This window comes from Scatophagus argus, chromosome 7 (assembly GCF_020382885.2).
Source record: "Scatophagus argus isolate fScaArg1 chromosome 7, fScaArg1.pri, whole genome shotgun sequence".
Taxonomy (NCBI): Eukaryota; Metazoa; Chordata; class Actinopteri; family Scatophagidae; genus Scatophagus; species Scatophagus argus.
Genome location: NC_058499.1, coordinates 26,135,170 through 26,159,818, shown reverse-complemented (window position 1 = coordinate 26,159,818; position 24,649 = coordinate 26,135,170). Strand labels below are relative to the sequence as shown.

The 24,649-nt window shown below is 42.2% G+C and overlaps 1 protein-coding gene across 1 annotated transcript in view; it reads left to right on the top strand.

Annotated features, from left to right (window-relative positions):
• Window positions 1–23,596, top strand: part of LOC124062040 (NT-3 growth factor receptor-like) — a 161,525-nt gene extending 137,929 nt beyond the window's left edge. The window contains exons 14-18 of the mRNA XM_046394470.1: window positions 7,873–8,003; window positions 9,913–10,085; window positions 15,333–15,576; window positions 21,533–21,691; window positions 22,774–23,596. Coding sequence (XP_046250426.1) covers window positions 7,873–8,003; window positions 9,913–10,085; window positions 15,333–15,576; window positions 21,533–21,691; window positions 22,774–22,959 — 893 coding nt within the window. The 3' untranslated portion in view covers window positions 22,960–23,596. The remainder of the gene's footprint in view (window positions 1–7,872; window positions 8,004–9,912; window positions 10,086–15,332; window positions 15,577–21,532; window positions 21,692–22,773) is intronic.
• The last annotated feature ends 1,053 nt before the right edge of the window (window positions 23,597–24,649 follow it).

Sequence of the window (24,649 nt, the reverse complement as noted above, 5' to 3'; positions counted from 1 at the left end):
TATGACTAGCACTGAAGTCCAATAACTGAACACCACTTGGGTTCAGATCAAGCAGGCTGTTCCTCCCAGTCACACTGTCATTGCCCACATGAGCACTGAAGTCCCCCAGTAGTACAATGGAGTCTCCATTAGGGGCATCTTCCATTACTTGTCCCAAGGACTCCAAAAACAGTGGGTACTCTGAAACTGTCATTTAATGCTAAGCACAAACTACACTCAGGACCCTGAGGTGCAGGGAAGCAACCCTCACATTCACCAGGGTAAACCCCACTATGCAGACAGAGAGCCATGGGGCTATAAATAAGCCCACACTTGCCCTCTGCCTCTCACTCCAAAAGGATAATTGGTTCCAGAGCCCAAGCTATGCATAGAAGCGAGCCTGACTATATCTAGCTAGTATCTCTTAGACTCTCACACAAGATCAGCCTCCCTGCCCACTAGTGAGGTGACACGTCCCAACATCCAGAGATCAGACTGCCAAGGTCTCCGCCTTTGTCTGCTGCCAGATCTAAACTGTGCCATCTTGCAAAGATATAGGAAGATATATTTACCTTCCATTAGTTTTTAGCAACACTGCAACACTTACCTTTTGGCCAAGCTTCTGACATGAAAAACATTATTGTCCTATAATTAATTTTGCTTTAGAAGAAGGTAATCCTCTTGTACATAATCCACATGCTACAGTTGTTACTATTTCACAACAAATTAGAACTGAGACAAAAAGTGGCTGTGTAGCACAGCAGTTCAGTTTTAACTGCTGAGCATATCATATAAGACAGTGTCAAGAGAGGTCACAGTCGATACGTTCATGTCCAAAATCAATCAACTTGGGCAGAATTGTGCTATCATTTGAAGTTAGTTGTGATGTAGGGTGAAGTAAATGTTAAGTGTTCATTTTTGCATCATTAATGTTACACTGTAGGTGACTCTCAGATGGAGCTTGCAACTTTCCTGTTAACAAGCCTCTGGACCTTTGACTCCAAATTTATTCCCATTTGCAAATTTGATTAAACATTCTTGGGCTTAAAACACCTAAGACCAAGACATAACCTTGGATGAATTTGGTAAAACATTCCAAACCTAGACAGCAAACCATTCTCAGTGACAAAAGCTAAAGTAATTTTGTAACTGTTAAATCAATTATTACAGCACCACCACCCCTGTTTCTATTCTGTGAGACAGTGATCAAAGAAATATTTGAAAAGATTTGCAGGGTATAATGAGGTGACATAATGTACTACATGAATGTATGTGTCAAATTGCCAAATACATTTTTAAGTAAAATAATCATTGACAAAGAATTGCATTTGTTTTCAGAAACTTTTTCTGGAAAAAATACATCTTTCCATAACTTTATCCAAATTACTTTTGTTGTCTAAACCTAACCACAGACCAGACTGGACTCATACAATGATTTCCACAGTCAAAGTCCTGGACTTTGTACAACCCCCATCCTTCCTGACATCCCTGTGAGCCCAGGGCAGCAAATAAATTTAATGTCATTCAGTTGACTGAATATTGTCTGTGAAAATATTCCAGGCTGTGATAATATTTCTTTTATAAATGTATTTGCTGTTGCTAAATGTAATTTCTGGGAGACAGGACTTCAAGTTATCCAGTTAACATTAGCTGTTTCTAGTCAGTAAGGCAACATTTGACATTAGCATATTGGCCTCACAGAGGTGGAGTCAGAAACCCAATATGGTGTTGTGTTGGATTCAGGTCTTAAATTACAGATTCAAACAAAGACTCTTGTATCAGTCTTTACTGAAAGTAAAATGACAAGGACAAGAAAATTATGTGTGACACATAATACAATATTTTAAATTTTAGAGTGAGACATACACTACCAGTCAAAAGTTTGGGCACACCTTCTTCTTCAGCAGTTTTCCTTTATCTTTATTATTTTCAACATTGTACATTAATACTGAAGAAATCCAAACTGTGAAAGAATACATATGGAATCATGTAGTAAATAAAGTGTTAAACACCCTAGAATATGTTTTATATTTTAGATTGTCCAAAGTAGCCACATTTAGCTTCTAAACTGTCAGTCACTTTCTAAACTATCAGACACTCTTGTCCTCCTTCTCCTAAACTACCAGGCACTTTTGTCCTTCTTCTCCTCCAACATCAGTGATGCCAAAACGGCTTTCTACAATGACAAACTCAGCGGTTCCACTGACACTCGGAAAGTATTTATTTGGACCCACAGAGCAGACCAGAGACAAGTAGGCGTGGAGGGAGGTTTATTCAGTCCAAGGTCGGTACACAAAAAGGCAGTCAGCACAGGCAAAGGCACAAAAACACTAGGCAAAAGGGTAGTCCAAGAAACAGACAGGAGTCAAAACACGAGGAAGAGAAACTGGACTGAAGGTTTAACACAAGGAAAAATTGCCAGAAAGCTACTGACAAGGACGCAGACGATCTGACAAAAAACAATGGGAAGGGCAGGTCTATAAATACACACTAGGGAAGGGCTAACGAGACACAGGTGAAAACAACAGACAGGCAACGAGAGTAAAACACCAACAATTAACACAAACAGGAAATGGAGGAATCCTAAAAAATAAAACAGAAAGTCAAAACAGTGAGAGACCTGACAAAGAAGGAGCTTTCCTGTCCGTCTGTTCAAGCCTTCATCCGTCGCTGCCGCAGAACGTCTCCAAGCTCGCTCCCCCTCCTTCGTTCTGTGGGTTGCTTTGCTGCCACTGCCATCCACCGCCATACAACTGCACCTACCTACCAAGCGGGTCAGCAAGTGTGGCTCTCCACTCAAGACTTATCTCTCCGGGTGGAGTCCAAAAAGATGGCACCTAAGTTCATTGGGCCTTTCACTATCCAGAGTCATCAATCCAGTGGCAGTTCGGTTGAAGTTCCCGCATTCCATGAGAGTTCACCCAACCTTCCATGTCTCCAAAATGAAGCCAGTCCACAACAGTCCCTTGGTCCCTCTCGTCGACAGGGTAGAGGTCTCCAGTACCGTGTGGACTGGTAGGGTTATGATTCTGAAGAGAGATCCTGGGTTCCTGTTCGCCATATTGTGGACCCCAACCTCGTGGTCAACTTTCATCAGCAACACCCCGACCAACCAGCCAATGAGTCTGCCCGTCGAGGGGCCCGCATCTTGTCCCCACCTGTCCAGGATGTTGAGGACCATTCTATGGGGGAGATGTCAGATGTTGGGAAAACCCTCCTTCAGACCACCTCCACCCAGCTGAGGAGATGGAAATGTCATACTCCCAGAAGTTTTAGGCCCACCTCCATTTCCCTCTACTCCCACCCAGTCTTATGCCTTTCAGGATGTCTGTCACAGTCTGCTCTGCTGGTAGTATTGCCTGCCTGTTATCCATTCCTGCCTGTGGATGGTTGGCACTCAGCCGGTTCCTGCTGAGCTTCATCTCGCCAGCTCACCTCCTCTGGTGCCGTGAGCTGAACCGACTCCATCTCAAGGTCCAGATCCACACTCAGCCCTCATCTGAACCACTTCCCAGAAAGACTTCCCTCAGCAGTGAGTTTGAGCTCCCTTTCCCCGCACTCGTTGAGCCTGTTGAGAACTTTTGGAGAATTACCTGCTCACGAGTCCCGCATTCTCCCTCCCTGCCCCGTTGGTCCTGTGGTAATGTGCTTGTGCCATACACCTAATCTACATCTTTTGTTTAACTGTGTTCCTACTGAATAATCACTGTTTATACATGAAACCTGGTTTATTTGTGCTCCAATTGGGTTTATTCTATACCCGTTACAAAAAGTGATAAATGCCCCAGATTAGCAGTCAACCTAGGCCCCACTGAAGACTAAAAAATACTCCTGCTGTTGTTCAAGGATTCAAGGAACTTTATTGTCATACCAGCTCACATTCACATGTTTATGGTATGAAATTAGGACTCAGGTCCCGGGAGCAGCAAGTAGACTATAAAAATATAAAAATATAAAAGTACGAGGTAAACAGAATATAAGCTAAACAGAAAATAGAATATAAAAAGAATATAAAACTAGACATTTAAATAAGAAGTCGGTTTTAGCATATAGCAACCTAAGTATGCATGTGCAAGTGTGTGCAAGTATGAGGTAGTCCAGAAAGTAGTCCTTAATATTGCACTTGTGTATTGCACTTGTAGGATAAAGTGTTTGTAGTGCACGGGGGGTCAGGAGTGTGTGTGTGTGTGTGTGTATGGGTACGGGTGGGGGGAGGGACTACAGGGCATGGCTGGAGTTCAGCAGTCTGACAGCTTCGGGGAAGAAACTGTTTCTGAGCCTGGAGGTCTTGCTCCAGATGCTCCTCAGCCGCCTGCCTGAGGAGAGGGGTTGGAAGAGTCCATGTGCAGGATGGGTGGAGTCCTTCATGATGTGGAGGGCCCTCCCCCTGCATCGTGCTGTGTAGAGGTCTGAGGTGGTGGGGAGGCTGCCCCCCATGGTCCTCTGTGCAGCCTTTACCACCCTCTGCAGAGCCTTCCTCTCAGCAGCGGTGCAGTTGCCGTGCCACACAGTGATGCAGGTACAGAGGACGCTCTCCACCACGCAGTGGTAGAAACTCCTCAGTACTGAGCTCCCACGCCCAGCTCGCCGCCGCTTTCTGAGGAAGTAGAGACGCTGGTGGGCCTTCCTGACCAGCCTGGGAGTGTTGGTGTTCCAGGTGAGGTCCTTGGTTAGGTGCACACCCAGGTACCTGTAGCTGGAGACCCCTTCCACAGCTACTCCTCCAATGTGCAGGGGAGGGGTGGGGCGCCTGTCCTTCCTGAAGTCCACCACCATCTCTTTGGTCTTCGTCACATTGATGCAGAGGTTGTTTTCCCTGCAACACTGCACCAGGTGTTCCACCTCCTCTCTGTATTCCAACTCATCGTTGTTGTTGATGCGTCCCACCACTGCTGTGTCGTCTGCAAACTTCACTACATGACAGCTGGGATGCCTCGCCGAGCAGTCGTACGTCAGCAGAGTGAACAGGAGGGGGCTCAGCACACAGCCTTGGGGGGAACCAGTGCTGAGAGTGATGGAGGCGGAGGTGGAGTTGTGGATCCTGACAGTCTGAGGTCTGTTGGTCAGGAAGTCCAAGACCCAGTTCCCAAGTGTGTGACTCAGACCAAGGGTGGAGAGTTTCTGTACCAGGGTCTGTGGGATGATGGTGTTAAAGGCAGAGGAGAAGTCCAGGAAGAGCAGGTGGACGTAGGAGTTTCTGCTCTCCAGGTGGGTGAGGGCTGTGTGGACCACTGATGAGATGGCGTCATCTGTGGAGCGGTTTTTCCTATAAGCGTACTGGTGGGGGTCCACAGTGACGTCGATGGAGTCTCTGATGTGTGCCATGACCAGCCTCTTGAAGCACCTCATGTCTACCGGAGTCAGAGCTATGGGTCGGTAGTCATTCAGGCCTGTCACTGTGGAACACTTTGGGACAGGAACAATAGTGGCAGTCTTTAAGCAAGTGGGGACGGATGCCAGTGACAGTGAGGTGTTAAAGATGTCTTTCAGCACCTCAGAGAGCTGGTGTGCGCAGTCCCTCAGTACACGTCCTGGGATGTTGTCTGGGCCAGCAGCTTTGCGGGGGTTGATACCTTTGAGGGCCTTCCTCACATCTGCTGTGGACTCACAGAGACACACAGTAAGTGGTGTAAGTCTAGTGCATGGGGGGGGGGGGTGTCAGAATCCTCGAAGCGAGCGTAGAACCTGTTGAGTTTGTCTGGTAGGGAGGGGTCCCTTGGGCATTGTGCATCTCTGATGCTATAGTCCGTGATGCACTTTATGCCCTTCCACATGCTCCGGGGGTCGTTGGAGGTGAGGTGCCCCTGAATTTTGCGAGCATATGTGGCTTTGGCCCTGTTGATGCCTTCCGTTAGTTCTTTCCTCGCCACTCTCAGTGCTGATGCCTCACCTGCCCTGAACGCAGCATCCCTAGCTTTCAGGAGAGCTCTCACCTCAGCGTTCAGCCAGGGTTTCTGGTTGGGAAAACAGGTTACTGTCCTGGTGGTGGTAACATCATCAGCGCACTTGGAGATAAAGCCGAGGACGGAGGAGATGTATTCCTTCACGTCCACCTCTCCCTTATATGTAGCTGCTTCTCTGAAGATCTGCCAGTCTGTGCACTGGAAGCAGTCCTGGAGCACCGAGCCTGCATCACTGGGTCAGTCTTCTGACTGACAGTCTTCTTTGTTGGCCTGATCCGTCTCAGCAGGGGGCGATAAGCTGGTGCCAGCAGGAGATGTGGTCGGAGAGGCCAAGGTGGGGGCAACAAAGAGCTCTGTATGCATCGCGGATGTTTGTGTACACACAGTCCACAGTGGTGTTTCCCCGTGTGGATACGGAGACATGCTGATAAAATCTGGGCAGAGTGTCCGTCAGTTTCACGTGATTAAAGTCCCCCACAACCACGTAAAATGCCCCCGGGTGCCTAGTCTGCAGCGAGCTAATAGTTTCATGTAGCTCCTGTAGCGCTTTGTTAGCATTAGCACCCGGTGGGATGTAAACAATGGTGACGAACACCGCAGTGAACTCCTGAGGCCGACATTTCACTGTCATAAGTTCTTTCGCCTCAGAGCAGTAGGCTTTTATCAGTCCACAATTTGTACACCAACTTTCATTCACATACACACAGAGCCCTCCTCGTGACTTCCCCGACCGGTGGTCGCGATCCGCCCGGAAGTGCTGCAGGCCGTTGATCTGGAACGCTGAGTCCGGCATGTTGTTGATGATTTAGCCAGGTTTCCGTGAGGCAAAGGACAGCACAGTTCCTCATCTCTGTGGAAACACTCAGCCTCAGACGTAACAGGCCCACTTTGTTGTACAGACTCATACAGTGATGTTTGTTATATGTGGGTGTAGCAGAAATATGTGTCACCCAGAGCACAGTCCTAATAGTATTATAAAATATTAGCTGTGTTTTGGATTTGATTGTTCAGTGGTGTTTAGCATTTTTAAAATCAGTTTGCTGAATTAAATTATGTCTTTTCACCAGACCACTAATTCAGTTACAATGTTCTTGAATTTGATCAAATATCACATTTGATGCAATTTACCATGTTGGTTGTTGAGTTATTTGGGTCGTTATGTATATGAAATATTGGACAATGAGGACATTTTTAACATGAAAGATAATTAAACCCCAAAGTGAAAATTTTAGACTTAAGCAAAATATTTCATCCTAATAAGCCTGTGAATATTCTCATTCATCCAGGTCATGGTTATCTCAAGGAAATTCAATCGAATGCAACTGGACTTAGTTATTTGTCTTTGAAGACTAGTCCCAGCCTAGTCAAGCGAGCATGAACTGATGAAGCCTCTTGGATGAGAGGTGAAACGTCTTCAAAGACAAATAACTAAGTCCAGTTGCATTCGATTAAATTTCCTTGAGATTTCATCCTAATCATATTTTTGAATAGTTAAACTTACAATGGATTTTAGCATAGGTATTTCAAGGTTTTATTACCCTGTTGAATTGCCAGATTCAGCAATATAAAGAAGGCACCATATTTTAAATGATTAATTTCTATACTCGGCGGTACGTTGTATCTGTGTTGAGATATGTTCATTATGTCCAGAGTTTTATACTATGTAATGTAGTGCTGGACTGTTCTGTACTGTGTATATATGTTCATGCCACAGGGAGGCGTGACCTCTCAGGATCCTTCCTGTGCCATTGGTAAGCATCTTGGGAATATTAGGCACAACAAACAACTGTAGCTCTCCAGAAATGCTGACTGCACCCTTAAGTGCAGTGGAAAGATTTATGGAGATTAAAGGCAACAGGCTCCACCAAACCGCAGACTTATAGTGTGAGATGATGCAAGTATTGTGAAAACATTGCAAAACTTTTTTTTCCAGTGGCTTCATGTTGGCATTAATGTATGTTAACTCAGTCTGTCTTTCTGTCTCTCTCAGATGTTCAGCATATTAAACAAAGGGACATTATTTTGAAGAGGGAACTTGGAGAGGGAGCCTTTGGCAAGGTCTTCCTTGCTGAATGTTACAACCTGAGCCCAACCAAGGACAAGATGCTAGTAGCTGTAAAGGTAAGAGCTATAAGTATAGTGTGTGTGTGCATCTGAGTGTGAGTGTGAGTGTGAGTGTGCGTCTGAGTGTGAGTGTGAGTGTGCATGTTCGCTTGCATGCATGGGTGCGTATGTGTGGATGAGATGCATGTACATACTGTACATGTTATTATTTACCTGTACACCTGTGACTCCTAACACACAGTGTGTACATTTACTCGTTGAGCAGTTTATTAGGAATACTATACTAATCATACATGCACTAATCAAACTATTTGGGGTAAAGCAGTTGCCCTTCTGATATATGGTGAGCTCCAGCAGAAATGTCTAGAGATATATATTTCCAAAGCTAAAAGTTAAATTCTGTTTTTTCTTCTGGAGATTTCCTCTGTCCTGTCAAGTCTGTAATGACACTGTGTGTGTCACTGACAGTTGCCTTCCATGAGCACAAAGAAATGCAGTAGTGGAAATGCATTCAGCTGATGGAACAGGTGTGTTCTAGTCAGCAAATTTAACAACATGAAAACATGCAGTATATACATACACAACCTTGAGCTGGTTGTCAGGGTGACAAAAATGTAAGGATCTCAAAAAAATAGCATAAAAGAGCAATATATTTAGCAGGATTAAAAAGGCTGCATCTCTAATCCTGCTGAATCCTTACTGCGACGAACACCTGCCTGCTGCGGATCAGTGTGTCAGCTATGTTTACATTCAGCACATCATTAGAACCATCATTTTGACCATTTTTAAATTTTGCAATGTAATAACTTTCTTGAAATAGAATCTATATATCTGTAGGACCCTCCTAAATGTTTGTATATATTATTACAAGATTGTTATTGTACCTTCAGTGACCATAGCAGTCGTATTGACTGTATGCATTACACTGGGCTTTTGTAATGTTTGGTTTTATACAAAAGCACTTTTAAGATTACCAGTATGAAAGAACATTACACAAGACAGTAGAAGCATCATACCAGCAGAAGGCCAAAAAGAAAAGAAGATAATGGTGGCAACAGTTCTATTAACACAGACAACCACACACTCAGACGTAGGGGCAATGTAGAGTAGCCAATTAACCTAATGTGCATGTTTTTTGGGACTGTGAGAGGAACCCAGAGAAAACCCACGCAGGCACAGGGAGAACATGCAAACTCCACGTAGAAGGGCCCAGACCGGGATTTGAACCTGGAACCCTCTTACTATGAGGCCACAGTACTAACCACTGCACCACTGTGCCGCCCTATCAAATGTTTACTAGCTAATTTTTAACAAATTACTAATCACATAACATTTTTATGTTGTATGTACATTTGTTTTATTTAACATATATGAACATAACTCCCACTCTTAATGTTAGCTCATAACTAATGTTTGACCAGCCAACAAGTTAGCTTAAAAAACACTTTCACATACCTTTATCTGTAGATTTTGTAGTGATAGATGAAGATGGATGTTCTGGTTGTCATGTGCAAATCTTTGAACTGCAGATCTTGCATACTATTACATACTACTACAATTCAAATTTTATTATTTTTGGACTTACCCCTCCATGATAGCTGATTCATGCTTTAGCCGTTGCTGGTCTGCTGCATCCCAGCAAGTTGCCAGGTTGGCATATATTGCACTAGAAATTATGCAATTATGTTTCAAAACAAAATGCAGCCTTCTTTGTCCCTTAATGTCAACAGCCTTAGTTAATTAATAGTTGTTCTTCAGGCTGCCTTTCCTCCTTTTTCACACACTAAATTACGATTATTACTACTGCAAAAACTAACCTGTATCCATTTTTACCGCAGATGTTGTTTCAGTGAGAGAACTGGAATGTAACAATAGATCAAATACCCTTGTTTCCATGGATACCAAAGTGTAACCCTTGGTCTGGTCATGTTATCCACTTCAACATGTGCTCTTTTTCTCTCTCCAGACTCTGAAGGACCCCACTCTTGCAGCCAGGAAAGATTTCCAACGTGAAGCTGAGTTGCTGACTAACCTTCAGCATGAACATATAGTGAAGTTCTATGGAGTTTGTGTGGATGGAGATCCTCTGATTATGGTTTTTGAGTACATGAAGCACGGAGATCTCAATAAGTTTCTCAGGTGAGTTCAACAGACAGACAACATTCAGTTGAAGCAATCTAGTGCATCCATTGTGAATAAAGACACTGACAGCCTTTAATCACCTGTACTTTATAACCACTGAATATGCACAAAATGCAGCCTGAAAGAGGCATACTCCACCTCACATGTATAAGTTGCAATTTATAAAAACAAATTTCATGGGAGAATGTGCGCACCTGTAGGTTTCAGTTTGAAAAGATAGAAGCCAACTGATGAATTATCATCAGCCATTATAGAAAGATAACATCAAAAAACATTAAATAATTGCAGAACAGAGTGTCAATAGTAGCTAATATCTTCTAATACTGTGCAGATATCACCATGTACAATTTTAGTTTTAATATAGTTTTTTGTGTAAATCATGGCAATGAACACGACTGTGCTGTCAGGCACAGAGCACATCAGAGACAGCACCATGGTCACAGACATGTTCTTCCTTTATACCTCACCGGTCACAGCCTCACCATATCCATGCACATATGGATTGTGTTAATTCAGGAAATAAGACTGTGACAGCTCTCGAACAATCATTACAGGCCTGATCATCCTGAGTCCTAGTGCGCAGCCTTGCACTGTTCTAGTTCTGCTAGAGGACTATGTAAAGGAAGGAATTAACAATATATACTTTCTAATCTCCACCTCACCCACAAGCAACTCCATTTATGTTGAAAAAGAATTAGTTCTTCATCTTCTTCTTGTTGATATGAGTCACCATAAAGAGCATTCATTCATGAAGTGCTTGTTTTGACCATTTATGACTGAATGTGGGCATGTGGAGGGTGGGAGACCAGGCTGATCCATGTGCACACATTTTCCAGGTGAGCTGTGATATATAAAGGGAATCTTGCCTGTAATTTTGTGTATGCATGGTTTTATAAATTCTCTAAATCCGCTTTTTGGCCAATGCTGAAACCAAGATTTGTCTAGTACTACGTACCTTCACATTTAAATTGTCCCATATATGTTAAAACTAAGGTTATGGTTATGGTAAGTACTTCACTAAAACAAGTATCTGGTACAGATAATGTACTGTCCGACTCTGCTCTGGCATCAAATATCATCACCATTGTCGTGTCTTACTGTGAGAGCCTTGTTAGAGCCCTGTCATGTACCATCAGGCATGTTTTAGAGTGATTGATGAATAGACCTCTCTAATAATGACTGGCTGTCACCGGCAACTCGATTATAAGATTTTCAGAAAAACTAATGTATGGCAGATTCCATCAAATCTGTTGTGGGTAATCATACGCCAGAGGATTATATTTTCATGTTGTCCATATGTAATCTTGCCCGCCCACCTTGAAACTTACTGGTCTCAACTCTGGGTTGTCAGGGTTTTGGTTTAATAAGAAAGTCAGTCAGATTTCTAGATATGAGAGCTGCTCTATCCAAAGTGGGATGAATGCCGTCTCTCCTAATGAGATCAGGTCTTCCCCAAAAGGTCTGCCAATTATCTACAAAGCCCACATTGTTTGCTGGACACCACCTCGACAGCCAGCGATTGAATGATGACATGCGGCTATACAGTTGAGTGTCATTACCGCCGACATGTATTACTATTTTACTGTATTTACGCTTATCCTTAGTCAGCAGTTTTAGATATGATTCTACGTCGCCCGCTCTGGCCCCAGGAATGCATTTGACTATGGTCGCGGGTGTCGCTAACTTCACGTTTCTGACTATCCCAGATGTCCAAACTACTCACACTATCTCTAAGGATGAGCCTGGCCACCCTGCAGAGGACTCATGCTGCAATCTTGTTCCTTCGGTCACTATCTCACAGTAGGTGAGGGTTAGAACGTAGATTGACCGATAAATCAAGAGTTTCACCTTCCAATCGCCCTGTCAATCTCCTGTTCCATTTTACCCTCACTCGTGAACAAGACCCCATGATACTTAAACACTTGGGGCAGCAATCCACCCTTTTGCAGGGCATGGGCCCAGCCTGAAACCTCGGGTGGGCGGCCCCAGTTCAACTCCCAGATGGGGCTTGATGCCTCAGGCGGTCTGCCTAAATGCTGGACCAGGACCAGACATGAATCCTCAGGAGGTCTGAGGTGGACACAGTCAGGTAATTGGGAGAGGCAATCAGACAGGTAACACATGAGGAAGGGCAAGTGACCTGAAACGAGAGAAAAGTTACTTTTCAAATGACGAGACAAAAACCCAAAACAGCACAACACAAGAAGGTGGAGTTGCAGCCATTTTTTGACTCAAACTTATTAATTAATTCAAGGCCTAAACTCAAATATAATTCAAATTATATAATTCAAATGAATTCAAATTATAGAAGAAAATTCACTCGATGTGCATATAGTTCATCTACTCTTGGACAACAGTTTACAACCTTTTTGTAATGACAAAATTCTACTCATTAGAGAGAAAATTTATTATATCTTAGCCTTAGCTGATACTAATCTAGGTTCAGACGAAACAGCCTTAGAAACAGCTGTAAGACTGAATATTTGATCCAGAGGTTTTAGTTGACAACAGACTGATATGAGACTTTCTCTTTCTCTCTGAGATCCTTCAGAAAGCAGCTACGTAGCTGAGTGGTGACTCAACATCAGTAAAACTACAAAACTTTTTTTTTTTTTTTGAAAAAAGGAGGCAGCAAAACACCTCTGTCTACGTCAGTGCAGCTGACGTGGAGCAGATGAACAGTTTTAGGTCCCTGAGAATCAACATCACAGAGATTCTATCATAGTAATCAAGCATCTCTACCCTGGTAAAGGCAGCCCAGAAATTACTGTATTTAAGGAAACTTGGGAAGGCTAAATTCCTCCAGCCTATCCACCCTGCTGTTGTCTTGTAAAAGATACTGAAGTATCTACTGCCACACCACTGGACTGCAGGGCAGTTTCTTTCCTAAGGCTGTGAGACTTTTGAACTTATCCTGCTTTGGAAAGTTTATTTTTGCGACATGGTTGTGTATTTGTTAGTTAAAATTATTTATGTTGTTTATGTGTAACACAGGGAACTGTTCCACTGTAAAATGTTGGTGCCATATAATCAATTTTTTTATCGTCAGTATATATATTTTTACATACACACACTGAATTTGTGTTCTGCATTTAACCCACACATGCAACACCCAGCAAATTACATGCAGTGAAACACATAGGAGCAGTGGGCAGCATCAAGCACCCGGGGAGCAAATTGGGGGTTAAGTGCCTTGCTCAAGGGCACACAATTAAATTAATTTTATTATTTATGAATCTTGAATAAGCCTATTAACATTTACATCAACAACACACACATACACACACATGAGCACTGGCAGATTGACGTCCTGGTCGCATAGAGTACCAATGTTTTGTTCTGCAGAGCAAAGCATCCTGGGAGTAAATAACTGTTCTAAGCAGACATAATGCTTCACATTAACTTACCAATCGTAATTTACAATTTAGGGATTTAGTTTGTATTTTCAGCAGGTAGAGTTGCAGAGTCTGACTCCGGTTAGGACTTTCTTGTGAAGAAGTTAAGTGACTGAGTTAAAGACATCAGCAGGAAAAGTCTTATATAATCGCTTGTTGTTGGTTTTGTGTTCTTTCATGCATTCTTTATATTTGGGAATGGCTTTTAAGCATTATTTCAGCCCAGTGAATTCACACATTTATAGGGACAAAATGAAAGTCCCCATAATGTAAATGATCAAATTTTAGGATGAAGACTAGGTTTAAAGTTAGGTTTAGGTTAAAGTTTAGATTAAGGTTAGGCAAGTAATGATTATGGTTAGCGTAAGTCTCCAGGAAATAAATGTAAGACTATGTAATGTCCCCATAGGGCATGTAAACAAGAGTGCCATTGTACCTTATATGCTAATTTCAGCTCAGTAATTGTGTTTCCATTAAAACATTGTCATCAGTTTTTCAAGACATACTACTAATTTAACTGGGACCCTCCAAACCACCCTGCTCGCATACACTAACAGTAACACTAACACACTAAGCTGCCACTTCACTGATATCACTCCAGACTTAAAAATCTGTGGAGATGGCACATGCACACAGATCAACTCCTGGGTTTACTTTGTCTTTAACTAAACAGTTGATCAAAGCTCAATTCACACTCCATTCAACTCACAATCTCCACAGGGGACTGTATATTAAAAAGTATACCAGCTGACATATTTTGAGCCTGAAACTTTTGAGCTTGCTGACTATCACTAAGGTAGTCCTACTATCACCAAGGAGTCACAGTTGATGTACCCTGTCTATATTGGCAATGCGGAGCCTGTTTTCTAAATTCTCTCTGGTGTTTTGGTCAAGGACAATGAAAACATAATAAGCACTTCTTGTGAGACATCAGATTCAAACATGTATAAAAGGGTTGTGTCATTGTACTAGAAAAACCTGTGTTTGACTTCCTCTCAATTGATGATCATGTTGAATTAAATAAATGTAAGTAACTATGAAGTATAACTGTTAAATGTCATTGTTAAAAAGTGTGTTATCGTTACATTAAAAATATGGACTTCTATCACGTATGGTCACAAGCTGTGGGTAGTGACCAAAAGAACAAGATTGCGAATACGATTGGCCGAAATGAGTTTCCCCCACAGGGTTGCTGGGCTCAGTCTTAAAGAAAGGGTGAAGAGCTTGGACAAAGTACAAGCCACTGCTCCTTTGCCACAAGAGGAGCCAGTTGGTTCAGGCATCTGGGTAGGATGCCTCACAGACTTCTCCCTAAGGAGTTGTTTCGGGCATGTACATCTGGGAAGCGGCCTTGAGGTAGTCCCAAAGACACGATGGAGGGGCTACATCTCATAGCATCTCGTCTGGCCTGGGAACGCCTTGGTGTCCTCCTGGACGAGCTGGTGGAAGTGGCCGGGGAGAGCACAGTCTGGACTTCCTTGCTGAGACTGTTGAAATTGTTGCTCAGTGACTCAGATCCAGATAAGCGGTAGAAAATGAGATAAGATGAGACCAGGCTACTGTTATCTATCTTAACAGGTGTCAAGTGTGTACAAGTTGACTTTCATATTGGGCTTAAATTAACTGTAATCAGTGACTGTCAGAATACTGCCAGGAAATAATCACAAAACTGGTTGTATGTATTTTCAAAATGGTAAGCAGTCAAATGCAGTACACACATATTGGAGTTAATGGGCTTTTATTCAGCTACATTGCGATGGCTGATGTCTAGGCTGTTCCATCTGAGTATATGTTTTTTGATGTGAGATATTTCTTGAGCTTCTAACTGACCTTTTAAATTCCTACTCAGAGCCCATGGACCAGATGCCACAATCCTGGTGGATGGACAGCCTCTGCAGACCAATGGGGAGCTAGGTTTGTCCCAGATGTTTCATATAGCTAGCCAGATTGCAGCTGGGATGATCTACTTGGCATCTCAACACTTTGTGCACCGTGATCTGGCGACGAGGAACTGTCTGGTGGGGAATGGCCTTCTGGTGAAAATAGGAGACTTTGGCATGTCCAGAGACATCTACAGCACAGATTATTACAGGGTAAGAACATATCTTTTTATTTCATGCATGTCACACCTTTTCTAGTTTTTTTTTCTAGTTTTTTTCTTCATTTATTTAGCATATACACAAGGATCTAGATATGTTGACATCTTTTCAGTTTTTGGTGGCATACAACATGGATGCTGTTGCTGATATATACATATACAGATACAGTACTTTAGTCCAGATGATGGTTACTGATCCCGTTACCTTTGATTTTGTGAAATGAACTAAGCATCTCTAAGCTTTTAGAAGATTAGCCCTTTCATTTTGATTTTTTCTTTATATGTTACCCTTACAACAAAACGTGAACCTTGACAACTTGAATATAATCTATCTGTAATATGGGCAATGAGAATTTTAGATTCTGATTGGCTGAAATGTGTGTATTCAAGGATTCAAGGATTCAAGGAGCTTTATTGTCATTTCACACACGTAAAACATGAGTGGAACGAAATTAGTTTCCCTGGTCCCAGTATCAGCCCAGTTTCTTAACAAAATAAATATAAATATAAACAATGCTATATAGTATAAAAACAGTGTAATATAAGTGAAAAACAGTAGATGATATAAACACCAGTGTAAACAGTATAAACAGTAGTGCAAAATGGCTGACAGGGTAGTGCAAAATGACCGTAGTGCAATGAACATGAGCAGTTTGAGTTCTGTGCAAATATTAACTGGACAGTATAACTGGACACCTTTCATGTAGGTGTTCGTCAGTCTAAATGAATGTGCCAGAAGGGATGGGCCTGTGTAAAAGTTTTCAAACCATTTTGAAGTTAAGCCACACACTGAACTGGAACCTGTAAACCAAATTTTACCACTATGTATCAAATTCCATTCAGCAGCCATTCTCACTGAGCAATTAAATAAGAGTGTAGTGACAGAAAGTTGATACATTGTGTCTCGGCTTTTTCCATACCAGATGATTGCTGATTTAGACACACTTCCGACTCATCTTTAGAAAGTTCCAGTCTTCTTTATTGGTGAAAATTTACGAACAAAAACATCTTCATAATTATAAGAATATTCAAGGCTTAACGAAACTTCACAGAAAAGAAATCAAACTTGGCCTTAAGTGGTCAAAAAACTGTTTGCCACCACGTCCTCTCCACCCTCTGTCTACTCTTCCCCAAATTCCCATTCATCCCAAAGAAAACTTCCCACCTGCCCCTATGACGTCACATCACACCTCTTACCGTAAATCTCCAAGTAGGCAGTCACATGGATTCTTTATAATTCAAAAATAAAACAAGCCACAGCGTTTCTTACAAACATTTAAACAAATATAGAAATTAATCAAAATGGCGACAACACATCGTGTTTTTAATTTCTCAAAACAGCCCTTCATCTAAATTTTCTTTTTCTACAGTTTTACATCAAACTAAGAAATAAAATAATACTAGAGAAACTAGAGAAAAGTGCATATGGAAAGCTTGCATGTCATTGAGTTTTTCACAACATGTTTATGTACAATAAAAGCCTTGTTAAAAATGTTGAAAAAGTGTCCCTTTTCACTGCAGTGCCAGAGGAAAGTGTTGATTTCTACTAACAGCTTATTGCAGTAACTGGAAGTAATGAGACAAATGAAAATAGATTAAAGCGACACTTTGTACTAATTTATTGTAGTGTGTAACATAACATAATAATTACGTGACCTAACCTGTGCTAACTCAGGTTCTACAGTACTGTGTGCGCAGCATTCAGCTTAAGTAACCAACATCAGAAGAAGACAAGGAAAGTACCACCACCATGTGGTGGTCTAACAGCAACATGATAACATTTAGTTCCAGCTCAAGAACTTGGTGCTATGGTTATTGGTTTAACCATCATCAACCACTGAAAAAAAGGATAAATAGCTTCTCATGGAGAACCAAGCACATATAATTTCAAATATGTTTAATATGGGTAATTATGAATGCCCCTATCACATTAAGGATTCAAGGACTCAAGGAGCTTTATTGTCATTTCACACATGTAGAAACATGAGGTGGAACGAAATTGGTTTCCCTGGTCCCAGTATAAGCCCAGTAACCTACAAAATACCTAATGCTATAAATATAAAACAGCACTATATAAATACTACCAGAATATAAAAGATATAAACAGTGAACAGGGGTGGCAACAATATTTACAGTGGTGTTGTGCAAATAACAAAATAGTGCAAATGAAAAGAGTAGTGCAAAGTTCTTGTGCAAGATAGATAGATAGATAGATAGATAGATAGATAGATAGATATACTTTATTGATCCCAGGCTGGAAAATTGCAGTGCAGCAGCAGCAATACACACAACAAGCTAAACAAAATGTTAAAAATAGCAAAATAAAAAGTGGCATATATAAAATATATATACGCAAGGCAATATAAAAAAAAGTAACAGGGTACAGTAGTGCAGTGTAATGTAGTGCAAAATGAAGTAGAGTTAGAGTGTAAGGTGCCAGTAGAATGTAAGGTGAGTGTGTAACACATATAAAGTGCGTAGTGACTGTATGTTATGACCAGAGTTTAGCTGTTATTGTACAGTGTGGTGTCATGTGACAGGAAAGATTTCCTGTATCGGGCCCTTCGACAGCGGAGCTGTAGCAGCCTGTGGGAGAAGGTGCTCCGCTGTCTGTCAACTGTGTGGTGGAGAAGGTGCTGATCATTGTCCATGATGGATAACAGTTTGTTCAACGTCCTCCTCTCCACCACGGTCTCAAAAGACTCCAGTCTGAGACGGAGTACTCTTGATGATCTTATCAAGTCTTTTAGTGTTGATGGCTCTGATGCTGCTGCCCCAACACACAGCAGCAGAGAAAATGGCAACAGCACTGGTAGAAGATCTCCAACATCTTGCTGCAGGATCTCAGCTTCCTCAGGAAGTCAGGAGTCTGCTCATCCCCTTCTTGTACACAGCCTTGGTGTTAGATGTCCAGGCCAGTCTGTTGCCGATCACGACTCCCAGATATATGTAGTCCTCCACCTCCTCCTCCACCTCCCCCCCGATCTGTAGTGGCTGTGAAGGCATCCTCTTCCTCCTGAAATCAAGGTGATTCTGTTCAGACCACTCTACAAAGTTGTCCACCAGTGTCCTGTACTCTCCCTCCACTCCCTCTCTAATACACCCGACAACAGCTGAGTCATCAGAAAACTTCTGCAGGTGACATGACTCACAGTTGTACTGAAAGTCAGTGGTGTATAAGGTGAAGAGGAAGGGAGACAGCACAGTTCTCTGTGGAGCTCCTACATCACTGACCACCACACCAGACCGGACGTTGCCCAGACAGACAAACTGTGGCCTGCCTGTCAAGTAGTCAGTAATCCAGGAGATCCTTGCGTCGTCAACACCCATCAACCGCAGCTTCTCACCCAGTTGCAGAGGTTGAATGGTGTTGAAAGCACTGGATAAATCAAAGAATGTGATCCTCACAGTGCCTCCCCCACCATCCAGATGCAAATGGCTCGTTGCAGCAGGTCGATGACAGCATCGTCGACTCCTAAATGGGGCTGGTAGGCAAATTGTAAGAAAGAAAGAAAGAAAGTGACATATTTTGTCATTGGAGGGAACTCACTCCAATGAAATTCGTGCTCTGCATTTAACCCACCCAAGTGACGTGCACACACATACAGCAAACCCGGGGCAGTGGGCGACCGCGTGCAGCGCCCGGGGAGCAGTGGGGGTTAGGTACCTTGCTCAAGGGTACCTCAGCCATGGACACCGGTATGGGGAATCGAACCAGCAACCCACCGGTTACGGGTCCGACACCCTAACCGCTGATCCACGACTGTAAGGGGTCAAGAAACATCCTCACCTGTGGCCTCAGCTGGGCTAAGAACAGCCTCTCTAGGACCTTCATCACATGAGGGCGACTGGTCTGTAGTCTGCCGGGTCAGATGGCCTCGACCTCTTGTGGACTGGAACCAGACAGGACGTCTTCCACAGTGTCGGGACTTTCTCTTGACTCAGGCTCAGGTTGTACAGATGTCCCAGTACAGGAGACAGCTGGCTGGCACAGGTCTTCAGTTTCCTAGGGATGATGCCATCAGGACCTGCAGCCTTCCGCTGATGTAGTTTTTCCAGTTGCCTCCTAACCTGGCCTGTAGTCACTGTTGGGCTGATGATGTCTTCCGTGGAGGAGGAGGAGGTGGGGAAGAAAGATGAGGTGCTGTACAGGAGAATGCTGGGGGTTGGGTTGACCCATTTGGGACAGTGTGGGTGTGTGGGAGGCTGGGGGTGTCGATGGGGTGGCAGGAGGTGAGTTAAACCTGTTAAAAAACAGTTTGAACTGGTTTGCTCTATCCAGGCTCCCTGATGTTTGCCTGTCCCCCACCATCCCTGTGATGTGTTTCATTCCCGTAGTTGTCCATTCTCCTGTAGTTGTCTTTACAGTTCATGCTGCACCCTCCTCTGCTCCTCTCTGTCTCCAGACCTGAAAGCCTTCTTCTTTTTGTTCAGAAGTGCCTTCAGGTCACTGGTGACCCAGGGCTTGTTATTGGAGTAGCAGTGCACGGTCCGGGCTGGGATGGTGGTGTCCTCGCAGAATCAGATGTACTGAGTGATGCAGTCAGTCCTCCCCATGTGGCTCACAGAGTACATCCCAGTCTGTTGACTCGAAGCAGTCCTGCCTCCTGTGTCCACCTCCTCACCGTCCTGGTGTGCACGGTCTGCCTCTTCACAAGAGGGACATACTTGGGAGTCATCATGACCAAGTTGTGGTCTGACCTGCTGTGGGGGGGGGCTGTGGTGTCATATGCATCCATGGCATTAGCATACAGGAGATCCAGCGTCTTATTGTCTCTGATGGGGCAGTCGACATATTGGTGAAAGTTATTTATAGTTATTTATATAGGTTTTGTCCAGTGAAGCATGATTAAAATGTAATAACTGTAATAACCGTGAATGCATCCAGGTGTTCAGTCTGTAGTTTGGCCGCAGTGGAGCTGACGACTTCACAGACCACTGCTGCATCAGCTGACGGGGAGATGTAAACAGCGATGACAATGATGGTGAAATTGTTGCTTGGGTAGACAGTGACGTGTCAATGTGGCATGCCTACATCCATCCCACAAATGGATAGATTAAATATACTCTTCATTAGTTAGGCCCTAAATCAATAAATATGCCAAGGCAGAGGTCAGCATTAACATCCCCGGGCAAGTGAACTGTGTTCAGATAAGTGAAATGCCTCATGCAGTTCTCCAATGGGGCAAGTGAAAAATAAATATGATGTCTAATGTTACTTTATTTGAAAATAAACTGTGTAGTGTGTAGGTCCATATATATTGGGAAAAGTATAGGTTTTTTGGCATTTGGACTCTCTAAGTCACCACACTGAATTTTAAATGAAATCAGATGTGAACAAGTGAAGACATTCAGCTTTAATTCAATGGGTTTAACAAAAGTGTGGCATTATTCATTTAGGATGTACAGCCATTTTTTATACACTTTCCCCATTTTTGGTGGTTCAAAAATGATGGAACAAATGGCCGACAAGCACTTTCATGGTCAGGTATGGCCTGTTGTCTCATTGGTCCATGACAAATAAAGCAGATAAAGGTCTGGAGTTGGTTCTGAGTATTACATTTGCATTTGGTAGCTGTAGACTGGAACACTCAACATGAGGTCATTGGCTTCAGTAACTGTATGTCTCTGTGTTGTTCTACTGAGGGCTCCCAAGTGAACTATTGCTTTCAGAAACTCCGTTATCCATTTCTCTGAACTTTTTCTTCAGTGCAAAATGATATGTATTTGACAAAAAAATCATGCGTAATGGAATACCTGGCAAGCTGATGGTGCAAAAGGAGGGCTTGAAAAACATAACAATTCAAATGGACATTCAAAAGACAGCCAAGCAAGATGCAGCACTGACAACTTTCTGAATTGATGTATGTACAACCAGGAATACTGTATTGTACACATTTTCATGTTATTCTTGAAAACATCTTTTCCTATTTGTGTATGTGTGTGTTCAGGTGGGAGGACACACCATGCTACCTATACGCTGGATGCCCCCAGAGAGTATCATGTACAGGAAGTTCACCACAGAGAGTGATGTGTGGAGCTTTGGAGTCATTCTGTGGGAGATTTTCACATACGGCAAACAGCCATGGTTCCAGCTCGCCAATAATGAGGTACACTAAAACTTATTTATGTATACTATTAGTCTGTATTCTGTTTTATTGTAACAAACCCATAGAGACTAGAATAACTGAAAATTTTAGTTACCTGGACTGATTTTTGTAGGGCCAACATTCATATCAGTAACAGTGGCACTGAAGGGCAGGTCCACTTATTTATTTATTTTTTTGAGGTACTGTAAATTAAGGCGGAAAGCGGAAAGGGGAAATTGCAGCATTGCAACAGTAGGGTACAAGAACAGCACTGGAATAAGAGTTACGGGATAGAAAATATAAGAAATATAAAAATAAACATAAACATAAAATAGCATCTACCTAACTCGACTACGAAGCTGAATTACACACAGACACAGAGATGGCCATGTACAGCAGACAGGATAAAGTGTCCACTTTGGCTAATTCACACAAAATCCAGCAATGAGACACCTTCAGGAAACATCATGCATAAAGATACCTCTTTCGAAGTTCGATCAAATTACGACAATACTGTACTGTTGTAAGATGTTTTCCCAACAGATGGCATTACCCTCTTGTCCTGATGTGTGTATACATTATTTTGGCTGACTCTGTATATACTGTATATATATATACATACATACCTCTCCTCTGGACTGTGCAGATCGTGTCAGCCAATCACAGAAACACTGGATTTTGTATGACATTAACAAAGACCCATTTCGCATACTTAAAGTGGAATGGTCACATCACGGCTAATTTAATCAAATGAGTATCTCATTGCTCTTTTTTGCTATTTTTTTGATGATAAGATGATAAATATATTGAAAATGCAATACAGTTGTATCTGTTACACTAAACTCCCTTTTGTATTAAACAGAAAATAACAATAAGTCTGAAAGATACAAATGACTAAGAGTCAGATAAAGACTCAAAAGGAAAAGTGCTTGACACTATACAGTTCATTATTGGCTGTGATCACTCATTTCTCTATAATGTTGTTTAGTTTTGATCCTGACTACTGTATTACGACTACTGTTTGTGCCCATCAAATGAAGCAGCATTACCCAAGGTTCAAAGGTAATATGTTTGTTTAACAATGCATCTCTTCATCCTTCTAGGTGATAGAGTGCATTACTCAGGGCAAAGTACTAGAGCGACCAAGGCTCTGTCCCAAGGAAGTCTACGACATTATGCTGGGCTGCTGGCAGAGAGAGCCACAACAGCGCCTCAACATTAAGGACATTCAGAAAATGCTGTTTACTCTGATGAAAGCCACACCAGTATACTTAGACATATTGGGATAGAAATAGGCTCAAGTGGAAAGGAATGGGATGTACTTTAGGTGTGACTAGATTATCACTGGAGGAGAAATCAGCTCACTGGATCAGAAGAAAATGGATTGCCTTGAAGTGGAAGTCTGTTCTCGAATCACAGCATACCCTGTAATGGACCATGTGAATTGTGATTAAGCAAGGACCTTGCATCCACCTGCCTGACGTATAAGAAGAAGAATGAACTAACTGAAATGCAGTAATACAGTTTAACTGGATTTGAATGAACTGGATTGCATTGCATTGTATCACTTTATAATCAAAGGAAATGTCTTCGACCTTACCTAAATTGTTGGGTTTGGGCTTGTGTGGTCCAGTCTTGGTCCTTTTCAGATGAATTCATGACCGAAAAGACTTGGCTGTTAAGTATGGATTGTGTCAAACTAGACTGAGCTGCATTAACCTGAATGTGCTGGTCTGATGGGTTTTCTAATCTTAATCATTTAGGTACCATGTCCTACTCTATGCTTTCTCATTTCAACCTGTCTAAATCAGTGCAGCTCTGGTTAATTATAATTCTTGATAAAGCCCAAACCAGCCTGGTAGAGTGGTTCAGCATGGCTGTATTTCAGATATCCTGTCCCAGATTGTACTGGTTGAACCACATTGTGCTTAACTGTGTTCTTTGTGTGAAACAGCTTTTGATGGAATGTTTCATTTAAGTGATGATTTTAATCTTTTACTTGTGGTTCTTGGTAAAACCATAAAGAGAGGAACTGAACTGTATATGCATCAGCAATCAATATAGGAAAGACCAGGCAGCTCAGGCTTAATATTAAGGGAATTCACTGTTCATATGACCAACTGTAGGACTGATGTCATTTTTTGACAGTATTCATTTAAACACAGTATAGGTCAACAAGAAAGAACAGTGTGCACAAGTCAAAGATGTTATGCGTAGAAGCCACTGAGCTCTTAAGTGCTATTTCATTGTCAGCACTTTGTTGTTTTCATCTGCAAAGCCTGCATACATTACATACACCTTTGAGTATTGGCCTCATGTTAGCCAAATGAGCTGTTCTCTTCTGTAAGAACCTGACCAAATCTTTTAATCCTGAGTCTGGAAGTGCGGCCTGAGTGATTGTCTGTCATCTTAGAGATGGACCTAAGTGCCTCCTACTTCTTCCGAACATGGGAAACAAAAAGCAAAACAAAACAATGATCTTTCAAAATAAGAGCACTTTTACCATTTGTTTACCTGCTTAAAAATATACACTAGTTGTTAACTTTCCTTGTTTTTCCTACACACTTAGTTTCAGCACTCTATGCATTGCAAAAAAACTTTTTTGTAACCAGTTTGACAAAAATACCGAAGGTGTAAGTACAGTTTCTGTTTCATTTGTTTTTTAAATCCTTATTCTAAACATTTATTTCCTATTTATTTTTATTTTAAATCAAAGAAAGTCTTGCCTCAAATCCACTGAATTACTCTGCCACTGGATAGCATTAAAAGATGGGAGGTATTCTTTAAGGATAACTTTTTCCAGTTCCAGTTATATCACAACTCAAAAAACTGCTTATTTTTTGAGTTGTGATATAACTGAACAAAACTGATGCTTTCTAAAAGAATGTATATACTGTAAATTTTCCTGTTGTTATTTATTGCCCAAGTTTGTTTTTAGCTTCTTGACATGTTGTTGTACATATATACATACACTACATT